Below are 13,727 nucleotides of genomic sequence, written 5' to 3'. Positions count from 1 at the left end.
AGAAAAGGAAGTAGGCCACAGGTAAACTCTTACCCCCGTCGTACAAAGGGAACAAAACGGGAATTGTACATTTGAATGAAGAGTTTGTCATCTGAAGCCAACCGTTTGCCAGAGGATTTGATTTCCTGACGCACGTTTTAGCCATGGACGCTAGTCAATGCAGTTACCTCCGCCAGGGAGGCAAATCTCGAGGCGGTCCGAAGTCCTTCTTGGAGTTGCCTTCTTGGGGCTTCAACATGCTTCAAAGCTCACCGACTTTGTGTATCCTAGAAAAGGAGGGGTTATTGGTGTTCAGAACACAACCATCCAAACTTCAGTCAGCAGAGGCCTAGGAAAGCTAAAAAAAAATGATTCCCCCATACCAGTTTGACCAATCAACATGAATTTGGGGGTATATCATATCAGGTAGCGCGGAAAATCATTGAATCCAACAGGAAGTCATCCATTTTGGTTTAAAGCAGACTTTTCAGTTGAATTCCAAGGCTCAGACTATATAAAAAAATAATAATAATAAATCAGCCCATGACACCAGTTTTATCGGTCAACGCCAAATTGGGTGGACATGTCTACATGTCTATCACAACAAAATGCACTAAAACGTCTAGTATGAAATGGAACTGCAAGTCAGCCATTTTAGGATGAATTCCAGGACTCTGATAAGAAAGACTTTTTTCCTTTTGTTTCCTTTCACTAATGTTACACAATAGTCTCCTATTTCTTGACAACGAGAGAAATGGAACAGGTGCCAAGAATTTGTTAAAAAGTGTATTTTACTAAAAACTTTAACTACAGTATGTTTTAAGAGTAAAAGTGACCCATGTCGCTTGAGCTCCTTCAACGAAATAATATTTCTTTCAATTGAGCGACGAATGAAACACATGCAAACTTGTATCACTCAGTGTTAAGATCACATTTTCAAGTGTATTAGTGTATTACACTCAGAGCGAGCCAACGGCCACGTGCGCTGTTCTTCGCTCTAAATACGGTTTGGCTGAAGCGTGGTGTTACACAAATAGAAAGTACATTCCCTCCGGCGTTGACTGCGTTCCAGCGATGGACTCGATGGATCCGAGAGCCACTGCTGCTACCGCTGGTGCTGTTGGGTCGGTGCCAGTCGTCAAACTGGACTCCAGATGCACTTGTGCAGCACAACAACTTCGAGAGGGCCGTGACCCTCGTCTTCTTCCGCCATCTTTCATCCGTCTAGTACAGCGTTTCCCAAACTTCATTGTAGTACTTTGGTTGTAATTTGCTAACACATTTACTCAGGATGAAATCTAGCTAGTTTAGGTGAAACTGATCTTGCTGCACATCGCTGCTCACATGGCTTTAAGTTGTCCATTGTCTAAAAACGGGGTCTTTTTGAGACAATAGCGCTCTAGCCCCCTGAAACTGGGGGGGGGGGATCCTGGCAGTAGCGCGGGTCAAAGGAGGTCCTATTGTCCCGCCGTCTATTGTGCTGGCCGAGGAGCCCGCAAACAGAACACTGTCAGCCTTTGTTTTTGTCTGCCATCAGCTGAGTGCAGCACCCCCTCTACCACCATCACCACACCCCTACCACACCCCACCACCAACAACACTAACCTTTTTTTTAGGCTCTCTGGATTCCCATGCGGCCGCAGTGCCCTACATGTCATCATAATAAAGTTAAGAACCATTGCTTTTGCACTTCCTAGTGGCTGGGCAAACATGTCCCAGTATTTGATGGACAACCTTGAGGGACTGATTCCATTTTCTCTCTTTTTTTAAAGCTGTTTTCATTTCTTGTACTTATACTTTACTGGGGGCAAGTCAAGAGCATTCACAGCTCTGAAAAAAATCTTTCCGCACGTTGCCCCGATTCCAAATGAAATGCGAATATTATCATTTATTTGCAGAAAATAAGAAATTGTCAAAATACCCCCAAAAAGTCAATTAGTTGTTGATATATATATATATATAGTCCGTAGATGCGCAAGTTGCGGTGGGTTAACGTTGTTGTGGTGCCTTCTGCTCTTTATAGAAACTGTTATGTAACACTGCGTCCGATTGGTTCGTCGTAAAAATTCCAAATTTAAACTGCCATTCGATTGGCCGTCATCAAGTGAGGGGCGGGCCGAGAGGTGGGGCTTCATCAAGCCAGTTGTCCATCTCTGCACAGATGGTCGCGCCGCCAGCTGGAAACTCGCAGGAATACACACTTCTCTCCATTTTTTTGGGGTGTCTTTTTCCATTTTTAATGGTTGCTTACGGTGGAGATGAATGAACACCGGAGATTGCATTCTCGCCGGGTCACCGTGAGGAATGAGTGCCCGCCGCGGGGCGTCCCTCGCTGCTCTTCACGCCGCTTTTTCTCCAGCCGAGCAAGTAGCGAGCGGCTCCAGTGGGTCGCGGCCGCCGGAGGAGCGCCACTGGCGGGCTGAGCGCCTCGCAGCCTCCCGCTCTCCTCTCCGGAGCCCCCACCGACCTAACATGGACCAAAGGCTCTGCCCGTCGCCTGGCCGTTGTTGTCTGAATTCATAACAGGTAGGCTCGCGAACGTCGGCACAACCTGTCGTCGGGCGCGTTTTTTAATATTTAAAACGCTACTTTGAAAATGGCTAGAAAATGTTTGTTTTATTCTGCATGTGGCTTGAGCACATCGACGTGACGAGCCGTCAACTTGTGTTTCACGTGCACCAAATGTCGTGGAGAAATGTCATCTTTGTCCCTTTTCAAATAATGACTAAAATATCAGCATCACTACAAAGCAACACTGTGCAAGGTTAACAGTGACGTAAATGTCACTCCTCAGTGTGTGTGTGTGCTGTGTTTATATGCTCACGCATTTGGAAATCATTGACAGGTGACATCATAACAGACGACTTTAATGTCAATGCAATTTGCATATATTTCTAAATCATAACTAACTATATTACCACGAAATGCTTCACTTTGTTTATAATATTAGGTACACCTGTATCCTATGCAAGGGTGTATCACATAATTTGTGATTTCATGTTGCCCTGGATCCCACCGGCAACAGTTCGTAATATTTTGCTCCTTTCAATAGTCCAACTGAGGTCAGCACAACCTAAACAAAACGGCTGTCAGTAGGATGCATTGCATTTTAACACTGACAGCCAAAATGGACATGATGCTAAATTGATACCGCTGGCAGAGGCGCAATATTATCATAATTTTGTCTGGAATTCCATTTAAATGTCATCACATGTGCACTATTCCTGTTCAGATTCCTACCTGTACCGGACATGAGGAAGGAGGAGGGCGTGGATTAGGAGTTTTTTTCCCTTTTTTTCTGTTTTCTTTTTTTCTTTTTTTTATTTTTTTTTTTGGGCCATCACCCACCTGAGCTCCATGCGGCCCCCTACGGACTTGAGAGTTTTGACGTGAACATGATGGCGATGCGTGGGAGCAAGGAGCATCGACTCCGAGATACGCCGTGCGAGGTATGTCCCTTACGTAGCGAGAGAGAGAGAGTTTTTCGGAATGTGGCACAAGTTGTTGATTTGTCGCTGCTTAAGTGTCATCCATGTGGGCCTAATCACACTGTGCTCACATTTATTCCCTCCTGCCCCTCCAAACACACACACACACACACACACACACACAATCCCAGCATTCTCATTCCGGGGGGAATGCGCACGCACAGAGCTCACCAGCGTGTGATGCGGCTCGTGTGTCCGGGTTGACCGGGTTCAGCCCTTCCCCACCATGACAACTGTTTAAGAGCAAAAAAGAGCAGCACAGAGAGACGTTTATGCTCCCGCGGCTAATCTGTCTTTTTTTGGAAGAGTTTCTGCTTCTGCGCGCCGACCCGAGTGCTTACATCACTGCAATCATCATCACGCTGCAGCTTGGACCCAGTGCATGTCATTACAGGCCAGTGGTGCTGCCATGTTTTGGATTATCATCAGAAAATGGAATTAAGTGTGTGTATGTATATGTGTGTGTGTCTGTGCGTGTGTGCCGTAATCCTCTTAGTAGGACTTGGCGATATGGCTTTAAAATAAAATCTCAGATTCTGGCCTCCACTTCACTAAAAAAGAAGCAAGTGACATTATTTAAATCAAGTTTTTGATCAAATCGTTTGCGTAACTGCCTCGCAGTTTTGTGTTTGGAGGTTTGAATCAGGACTCCGGCCTTCCTGTCTGGAGTTTGCATGAGGGCTGCATTTATCGACTGTTATTATCGATAAAGTATTCGCAAGCAAATTGAGTTTGGATTATTAAGCAACCATACCAACATATGAAACAATAACAAATGTTATGTACTGTGCAGTTATTGGTTTTCTCTTCTACACTGTATTATCTGCGACTTTGAGTGTGTGTGGCTTTAAGCCTGGTCTGGTGAGTGACATGGGATTCGGCGAGTGGAGTTGACTGGCTGGATAACCGATATGATGTCGCTAACGAATGGTGAGTGACTGGGCATCATTTGAGGCATTAGAAGCTCGTGTATGCATGTGCAGCCACTCACATGGGCTTGGTTGGTGAACGTCAATAAAATAGAGATTAATAAGCAGCGAGGGAGCTGTTTTACATCAATAACGTTCATCGTGGAATAGAAACCAGAGCCGGAATATGAGCCGTCTCTTAAGTGCACCACAGACACTAATCTAATAAATATCTCCATTGGCATCCGTTAAATGCACCACTTCTGCCCGGCAACAAGCTGGAACCTTCATAAAGAATCAACGTCAAACTACGTTACGCTACTGACAGAGCTCTCAATATTGGCGATGCTTAAATGTGAGTGAAATCAACTACCACCGTGAGATAAATTTTTAGTTGGGGACCTTCTCTTCCTCTGCCTCTATAATGCTGCATCTCTTCCAGTAGAGCTCAGTGCCGCTGAGGATGTTGTGGTACTACATTGAAGGCATACAATTATCTTAACTGACACAAAACTGTTTGTATGTCTGAAATATTATTTCTAAGCGATGTAAACAAATGGCCAAAACAACCCGTTTTTTTACGGGGCAGCATCGGGGGTATTGTCTGCAAGTGCGGTGATCTTCCGGCAATGCCGTGGTATATCTTGTTGTTTACGCCGACAGGCGCCAACTTTCAAGGATCACTGAGTCCCCCCCCCCCCCACCCATTCCTTAATGACATATCCCAGGCGGGATAAAGAGCCCCTCCCTCACCTTCCCATCCCGCCTCATTAATGAGGAAGGGGCGTCGTCTACCCCCACCCTCCCCACTTTTGCATTATATACACAGCGACCGCCGCCCAAGCCGTGAAAACACAGCTGCCCCCCGTCACGCAGAGAAAAACACCCCACGTGCCCCACGTCTGTTTTGGACTCTCTCACCCGCAGCCTCGCTTGACCCTACTCAGCGGATTATTATTTACATTTCGTGTCGGTTGGATGGACGAAAGCAGAGATTGTTGTTTCAATGAAGGTCATGTACATGGACACGGTGAACCCCCATTTGTCACGAGGGACACATTCAAGACCGGCCCCGATAGGTGAAAATAAGCCACTCACAGTACAGAGAGCATGTTAAAAATTTTTTTTAAATAATTTGACCCAATTTACATCAACAGTATAACCCATGCTGATGCTAATATATAATGTGTAAGAGAATAGATGAACTATATTAACATAAATTTTATAGTAATTATAAAATATAGAGTAAAATCCTTTGAAGGCTGTTTGTAAAATGTTAGCCAACAAATGCTGTGCTTGAACTTAAAATTTAACACAACAGTGTTATCAAACTATCAAACCTTTGCAGCGGTGGTCTGAAAGTGTGCAAAATCGGGACAAGACCTCCTCCAATGTCCCGCTTTGCCCTCAAACTCAAGTGTAGTGCACATGAAATGGTTGCCGGGCAACCAAAGGGCGTCACACTGAGACTCGCTTCAACTCCCATCATGTATCGCCTTTCTTGCTCATGAGGACGCTCTGGTGTATTGGTCTAACTTTAGCTCAGCCAGCCTGATAACCTCATTCCCTCCTCCTTTTATTCCTAGTTTCTCTTTTGATGGTGCTATGTTTAGCCTGCATAAAGATGGAAGCTCGGCAGAAGGCGTGCACAGTCAGAATTTGGCATCTCCTTCGAGCTATTGTTGCCGTTTTCTCCTGGAAGGAGAAAGGGAAATCCGCCTGGCCGCACTCAAGGTCATCAAATTTGTGACAACGATTTCAGGTCTACCCTCCACTGCAGTTGTCTTATTTTTTGTTCTTTGCATTACCAATTGGCTCTGTGTCCTGCCTTCTCTGCACCAGTGCATTCCATTGTACGTGACGGTTAAAGGCAGTGCAGAAAAGATGGCAAAGAGGGTCGTTTTGGCGGGTAGAAATCGGGAGGATGTATTGTGGGGGGTCGTGGGTGTGCAAGATGGTGGCTAGACAGGCAGAACAGAAGCGGTCTAATGCTCAGTGAGGCCGAGATGCTATCCCTTACACACGCCCAAGGCATCTGCGGCGACGTGGGCTGCCTCCAGTCTTTGACGCGTTGGCAGCATTCAGCAGTACGTGCGAACTCAAAATACGAGAGACAACTGTACGTTCACTGCCAGGTCACCCACCAAGTGAACTGAGGTGTTGCACTGTAACTGGTTCATCCCAAAGCAGGAGTCACACTCATCCTACCTCCAATCCTTTCATATTTGACCCTTTAGCTTCCCCCCCGGCAGGTGGCATGATCGTTTTGTTCCGAGTGTGACATTTAACCACGTGTGTGTGTGTTTGTTGTTAATGGAGCCTTATGTAACGGGCTGCTGTCAGCACACAGCCTAAACCGCGAACTCTGTGTGAGCTTTGGAGATCCTGGCAGGAAACCACATGATTTCCTGACGCCATCACAGGTGGAAGTTTGCGGTGGGGCACCGTGATGAAAGAATGATTTCATCAATGATTTGTCATGCTGCGGCATGATGTACCTCTCTGCCCAAAAATATAACACTATACAGTAAACGCAACGCTTTTTGGGTTTGATACTCTCAGAATGGCGCAGGAGTAAGGTAATCCCCCCACCATCCGCAAGGGGGACAATTAACCAGGAATAATTGACGCAACCATATTTTTTTTTTATATAAATGAACAAATTTTGCTAAAAAAAGTTGAATATGTGGGACACTGTAATCATCAAAGAATTCCCAAAGTGTTTTAAGTTGATTTCACAGATGCAAGGTCAATCTGAAGCCAGCATGTGCTTGTTGTTGTTTGGGATGGAGTGGTGTGCCTGTGCAGAGAGGCATGAGATCCATAATTCACATTTGATTGGATTATATTGAGTGTGTGCTAAAGGGGGCCGGGCCGTTTTTATGGACCTATGTAGTGCTTACTGCTGATTGGTGCAGACATGGGAGTTGAGCTGAGTCAGCTGAGCTCGTCCGTAGGGCACAACATTTATATTTTTTTGGGCTCAATAACAAAACAGACAAATAAAAGGGTTCAACTTAATTTGGGGTTTGGGTTCTGGTTGGATTTAAGGATTAGATTTAATTTGAGTTAAGGGTCAGTTTGGATTTAGGAAGAACGTTATAGTGGGTTTAAAGTTAGGGTCAGTTTGTGTTCAGCATTAGTGTAAGACTGGGTTAAGGGTTCGGGTTAGGGGACACATTATTAAAACTTTCCTGTTGGTCACATTTCAAATTCTTAATAATGTACTATAAATTGCATTTTACATTTTAGAAATACACTGAATCGACATTGCAGCCTTTTGTATTTTTACATTTCTTGTTCTCCTAGCCTGTGCTGGCTGACGTAAAATGTGGTTTCTACTGTCATTCCCAGATAAGCTCTTCCGATTGCCCCTGAAACTGTTTAGTCAACTCGGGCGGTTATCTCAAAACAGCCGGATTTATCTGACCGACGTGTCGAACTGAAGTCCCGTTGTAAGGTTTGCGTTTTATGCGCAGGAAAGCCCTTGGTTGATTGCTTGATTGATTGTTTGATAAGAGTTACGGGGAACCGATTGATGGCCGACCCAAAGAGGGTTTTGTTTAAAGGGCTTGCTGAGCCTGAGGCTGCCCGTGTCTGATCTTTTAAGTGTGCATCCCCTTAAACCTCAAATAAGAGTCTGTGTTATCACTCATCCTGTCCTCACCGCTGCGAGATTTAGTGCTCACAAAGACCACCACTGCTACTGTCACTGTCCCTACGATGCTTGGTCCTTTGGTGTGTCTATGATTAGAATAAAGAGGAAGTCTTGGGTTGGAGATCACCATGAAGTCACATGTACGGGTGGCAAAAGATCCGATGGCACCACTAGTAAGCAAATCCTTTATGTAAGCGACTGGCAAAATGAATGTCTATTCAAATGAATGAAATTCTTAAACCTTGCCTTGGGCTGGCTCCTCACTGCTAATTGGTGGCAGCACTTCACACGAGCGTTTCCTGACGATGCCTCAATCACAACCATCTGGGTCTTGTAGTGCCTCAAAGGGAGGTAACGGTAACGTAAACAATCCCGGACAACTGTTTACTGGCCTCCGGTAGTTCTGAAATGAGTTTCCGGGATCTTCTTCAGACGTCCCGCAGTGAGGAAGCCACTTGATGTTGGTTTACGTTCTGGTGCTGACCTCCCCAGTGGTGGGGGCTGTGGCATGCCTCCTCCAGACAGTCAGGGATTCTTCCTTCATTCTTAGAAGAGATTCGCAGGGGGATAGGAACAGTTTGGGAATGATTCTAACATCCTTGGCTGGCGTTAGCTTTTATAGACTCCTTCTCCTTCAGTGTAGTACATATTGCAGTAGTATTACGCTCGTGCTGCTTTGCCAAGTTGACTGTATGCCCACCTTGCTCCTGCTTTAATTCAGTGGACATCATTTACTTCTTCTTTTCAGCGCTCACTTTCTTAGGAGCCCTGGGAAATTGGCCAAATACAGGAACGAAATGCGAACACAAAACACAACAGAAACCACTACTTTTTAAGCGACGCAACCACAGGAATTGATCTTGGTCGCCATCTCTTGGCGTAGTGTCTCAAGTTCACTCGCAAGTTAGCTGCAACACTAAAGCAAAAAAATGGACCGAGCGACTACTTGTAACAAACACCAAAAATGGCAACGTCTGAAATGTTGCATGTGTACTCTTTTAAGGGGCATGACCAAGTGAGTGATGTCAGGAACTTGGCTGGTTAGTCTGCAAGTAAGCATCTGAGCATGAGTTATCGACTCCTTCTGTTTCAATATACGATATTTAATAGAAATACTACGCTCCTCCTAATATTTGTTTGCGATTACTACTTTCCTTTTAGCCATGGCTTTGCTTTCCACAGACAAAATTATGGTGAAGGATGAATAGCAACTCGCCAGGGCTTTACTGCACAACCTGAATCATTCAGGCACATTTGAGCACAAACCCAACGTTGTGCGAGATTCTGGGAAAGATGAGGTTAAAAGTCTATCCCAGGTGAAGTCCTGCATTGCGGCCGCGCTCATTTGCGAGCGAGCTGCTGCGACACAACTGCAGAGACGAGCGCGGGGAGCTACAGCCTCGCATCGCAAATGCAGACTGACTCGCTCGTGGTGCAGGATTCTCTGTAACCTGGCGATGCCTCTGCTGCATGCCCGAAGACAAATGGACAAGACTTTCTCTCCCGGGAAAGTTGCTTTGGAATATGCTCTCAAATGATTAACATACACTAATTGACGTGCGTCTCGGCGAAACAGCCCAAGCTGGCACGGCGCCTGCTGGGCTCACAGATGGGTCTGGAGATGCCCCCGATGTTGCCGTCGCCTCCCGGCACCCTCTCGTCTGTCGGCGTGGCCTGGAGGGGCACGGCCGCGGCGTGGTTTGTGACTCAAAGCTGAAAGACCAGCGTCAGGGGGCTGCACAAGATGTCTCATATGAAAGTTCTGGACTGTATGCTTAACAACAACTGGAGCCTGGTCTGTGATCTCTACTGTGCCTGGAACAATCAGGTTTGTAACATCCATGTATGTGTAACTTTTGCTTGCCTCAACGTCCCGGGGGTTTCCAGGAATGGCATCCCCGATATATGCAGTATTAATAGACGGCATTCATTGGGCCGCACGGCGTGGAAGTGGAAACTGTGGCGTGCCTAGCATGCTGACCTCCGAGTGTCCCTTTGCTCGCAGCCCCTTGCGTGCCTGGCGCTGTCTCCAGGGCATGGGGGCCGTGGACACAATTGGATTTGACAAAATGTGCCTTGTTAAGTTATTTCCTGAAATATCTTTCGCTTGACTCCAATCAGAATGCTGACGACTGTCCCTGATTTGGAACAGTTTCATGATAATGTGGAAAAAAAACCCGGTCCCAAGCGTAGTACGGTAATAAGTACTGAGCCCTGACACAAATCAGTAAATTTGTGAATAGTGAACCCCGAATAGTCTATGTATGGGTTTTACTGTCCAAGGGTCAAAAGATTGAAATCTTTCCACTTTCCACATTAGATGCATACTGTAAGCAATGAATGCGGTTCTAACATAGAGTGCTCTTTGTGCTATGGTGTATGCATCATCTGTCTGTACATGCTCGGATGTCATCTTCTCTGTGCTGTTTTGGTCCTTTGACTGGACATTCATACAAGCGGCTCATTGTAGCCTTTCTTTTTTTTCGGTCCCCGAATGCTTGATGTGAGCCACAAAGAAAAACTCGCCGGCCGTGCCGCTCTCCGGCCAGCCCTAATTCAATTTCGGCAAAATTGTTTGCGTGGAACTGATAGGCCTCTTGTTTTGCGGCCGGCCAACTGCTGTCTGAGGTGCTGAAGACGGCCTTTGTGCAGAGGCCTTTGTGAAAGATTTACAAGGTATCACCTGTCGCCAGAGGCCACGTGAGCGCAACAAAGGTGCCACCCGTAGCATGTATACAGCTGGGTTTATGTTGGCTCGCTCAAGGTATTTATCAGCTGGTGTTGCTCGCATTCTCAACCATGAGAACAGCAGTCATTTAAATGAGAGAAACGTTCACCGGGGGGTAAGACTTGGGGCCTGATTTTCAAAGAAAGTCACAGTAGCAGAATTTATTACGTGTTTTGACAAACTTTGGCTTGCAAGACAAAGCAAATAATATCACTTTTGTGCATTTCTGGTTTATTCCTGCAACCCTAAGATCAATCAAAAATGAAAAATGTCTTGATTACGCCCATCCCCTATGCGTACACACCTTTATGTGTACTTACACAGGGTTAGAAAGTTGAAACATGACACCGAGGGCTTAACCAGGCTGGCGTGTCATAGGTTGCTGACATGAATTCCCTTCTGTCATAAAACTCAAAGAGTGACTAGGATTAATAATTCATAGATGAAGAGACCAATTATGTGGAGTATCCAGGTGGGGGGGGGACCCCAGGGGAGCCTAATTGGCGCACCTGCTCTGGGTCCCCGACGTACGGGTGTGAGTTTTCTTTCTTTGACTGGCGGCCTCTGGCCCCGGAATGTCAGCAGGATGACTCGATCGTACTTTGCACGGCACCTCATCATCCGTTACCTCAACATCAGACAAGGGCCACGCCCAACTCAGTTGGGACCACCTAAACCTCCCGCTGTGGGCCCCTCATTGCTTTGTGGATGCAAGATTCAAATACGTGAAAGTGATGATGATGTCCATTCCTGTTGTGTTTTATTGTGATCATCTTTGGAGGCAAGTTAGGAATAAAAATGTGAGTATTTTGTCGTTCCAAACCCTCTCGTGGGCAGAGAGTCTCGGCCTCGGATGCATGTCCGCCCACCGTTGTCTGATGTGTCTGTCTGTTGCTTTTCTCTGTGCTCTCCTTCCATCTCATTTCTCCTTTGTGGGGAAGCATTCCAGGCTGTTGGCCCGCACAATCGGTCCGACCATTAGCATATGAAAGCAGCCCAGTGGCTCTGAATACCGCAGAAGAGAAAAAAAAAGAAAGGGAGGGAAGAAGAAGTGTCATAAAACTTGCAACACACTCACAAGAAGAATGTTAGCGAGCCTCATCTTAGCACATGTGGCGGATATTTCCCTTTTCACCCTGATCCGAAAAACACTTGTCATTCCTGGCATTTTGTTTTTGCAAAAAATGTTCAAAGTTGAATTTAGTTGCAGTGTGATCTCAAACTTTGGAAACTGGTTAGTGGACCAGTGTTCCCACTGTACCTTGACTTGCGAGTTTTCAGGTTCCAAGCCGAAACTTATTAAAACACACTTTTTCAAAGTATTTCTTTCTCACATTTTACAAATGGGAGACTCATATAACATCACTTCGAGTAAAAAGGAGGTTCTCCAAAGAATGCTTGCTTCATGCTGTTTATTTGTCACTCCCACAAGTTTACTGGACTGTTCTTCTCCTTAGTGCTGTCCGGCATGTTGTGGCACAATGTGGTATTAACCTGGAAGGCATGCATCGCTCAATTTGGACTTGCATGTATACTGTAATTAAGATTACTTAAAAACTTGGGGTACAGTGTGAATGATATACGGTGACTGTACCTGATAGCATTAACCTCCCAAGTGTAGCTCAGCACAACCTCCTGCGGTAATGTTGACACACGGCCAGCACATTCAACCTGGCCGTAGATTTATACACAAGTAGGTCACTCGTGATACCCCCGCTGGAGGAACTGGAAGAAATCCTCCCTTTAAGTCGAGGGGGAGTATGTTTCATCATCTGCGGGGGCTTTCAGGTCACGCTTGCCGTTAATTTGAGCTCAGCAGTTTGGCTCGTGCGCAGAATGCTGATTCACCTCGTACTGTCACCGTATCCCCCACCCTCCTCGTCTTTTCTCGCACGTAATCCCTCCGACATATGTGTGCATGCGGGGGTGTGGGGCTGCAGTAAACAGACGCCGCTTGCTTATTTGTACGGCAAAAAAGACCCTAATGTGTGCCGCCTTTTGTCCTGGGACCGCGTCACCTTGGTAACAACACAGACCGACGCTCCTTCTGTCATTTAGCGGCAAGAAAGAATCTCAGAGAAAACGCCGCAGCGTGCGACCCTTTGGTGCAATGCAGACGTGTCGGGGAGGAGCTTAGACTGGCTCAAAGTGTTATGTTGCCGTCTTAAAGCGCAGAGCTCCTCCTCTGCCCAACCCCCCGTGGACCTCCGATCAGTGTGCATTTATCAGATGGTGCCTTGATTTAAGAATGTCCCAACATACAAGTTTCTTCTTGAGTGCGAGCTGTTGCCTTGTCACTTTTTTTCCCTGCCAAAATTTGACCAGCTTCAGATATGCTGCTGCTCGAGTAATGTGGAAAAAAAGAGCTGGAGTCACGGACTGGATCAATGGCATTTCCATTCATTTCAATGACTGTATTAATTATGTCAAATAAGATATATCAATAAAGCATTCGCCATGCACCTTATTCTGGATTTTCAGACAACACAGGAATTATTTATTTTAATTTTATTTGAATCCATCTAATCCTTTAGTGGTGCGCCATTCACCTCCTACGGTCATAATCTTCCGTCATTTGATGAGGTCTGGGGCTGACGTCACCCTGTTTGGCGCCCTTCCACTGTCCTTCCTCCTGCACGCCCCCCTCCATTCTGGTAAGGGAGGCGTTGATTGGACGCGGCTAAATGATGCCGCTCCCGTCACTTTGTCACCACAGCATCTCCACACCTCGCAAACGGTGATGAATTGAGCCCACAAGCAATCTGACAGCCTCAGAAGTGAAGGTTGCCAATGCACAATGGTGCCAAATGTTTTTGTGTGTGGACGGTAATCGCCCATGGGGGGAGAGGGACTGGGTTCATTGTACTTATTTGACACGATTCCTATTTTTGACAGCATCTTTGGCCGTTTAGGGAAGAGCACAAGATTCGTGAATGTGTGAATAGTGAACCGCGACTATGCAGGGT

The 13,727-nt window shown here is 46.2% G+C and overlaps 1 protein-coding gene across 2 annotated transcripts in view; it reads left to right on the top strand.

The window, feature by feature from the left end:
- Window positions 1-2,140: 2,140 nt before the first annotated feature.
- Window positions 2,141-13,727, top strand: part of arhgap21a (Rho GTPase activating protein 21a) — a 52,921-nt gene continuing 41,334 nt past the window's right edge. Inside the window, exons 1-2 of one of the 2 annotated variants that reach the window (XM_086020280.1) lie at window positions 2,141-2,505; window positions 3,212-3,428. In XM_086020280.1, coding sequence (XP_085876406.1) covers window positions 3,375-3,428 — 54 coding nt within the window. In that variant the 5' untranslated portion in view covers window positions 2,141-2,505; window positions 3,212-3,374. Of the gene's footprint in view, window positions 2,506-3,211; window positions 3,429-9,408; window positions 9,862-13,727 lie in introns of those variants that run through there. The other variant, XM_086020279.1, reaches the window with a different exon arrangement.

The sequence above is a fragment of the Filicampus tigris genome, chromosome 21, assembly GCF_054856515.1.
Source record: "Filicampus tigris isolate MCC_2025a chromosome 21, RoL_Ftig_1.0, whole genome shotgun sequence".
In the NCBI taxonomy this organism is placed as follows: Eukaryota; Metazoa; Chordata; class Actinopteri; order Syngnathiformes; family Syngnathidae; genus Filicampus; species Filicampus tigris.
The sequence above is the reverse complement of the archived record's forward strand: the minus strand, read 5'-3'. Positions and strand labels throughout refer to the sequence as shown.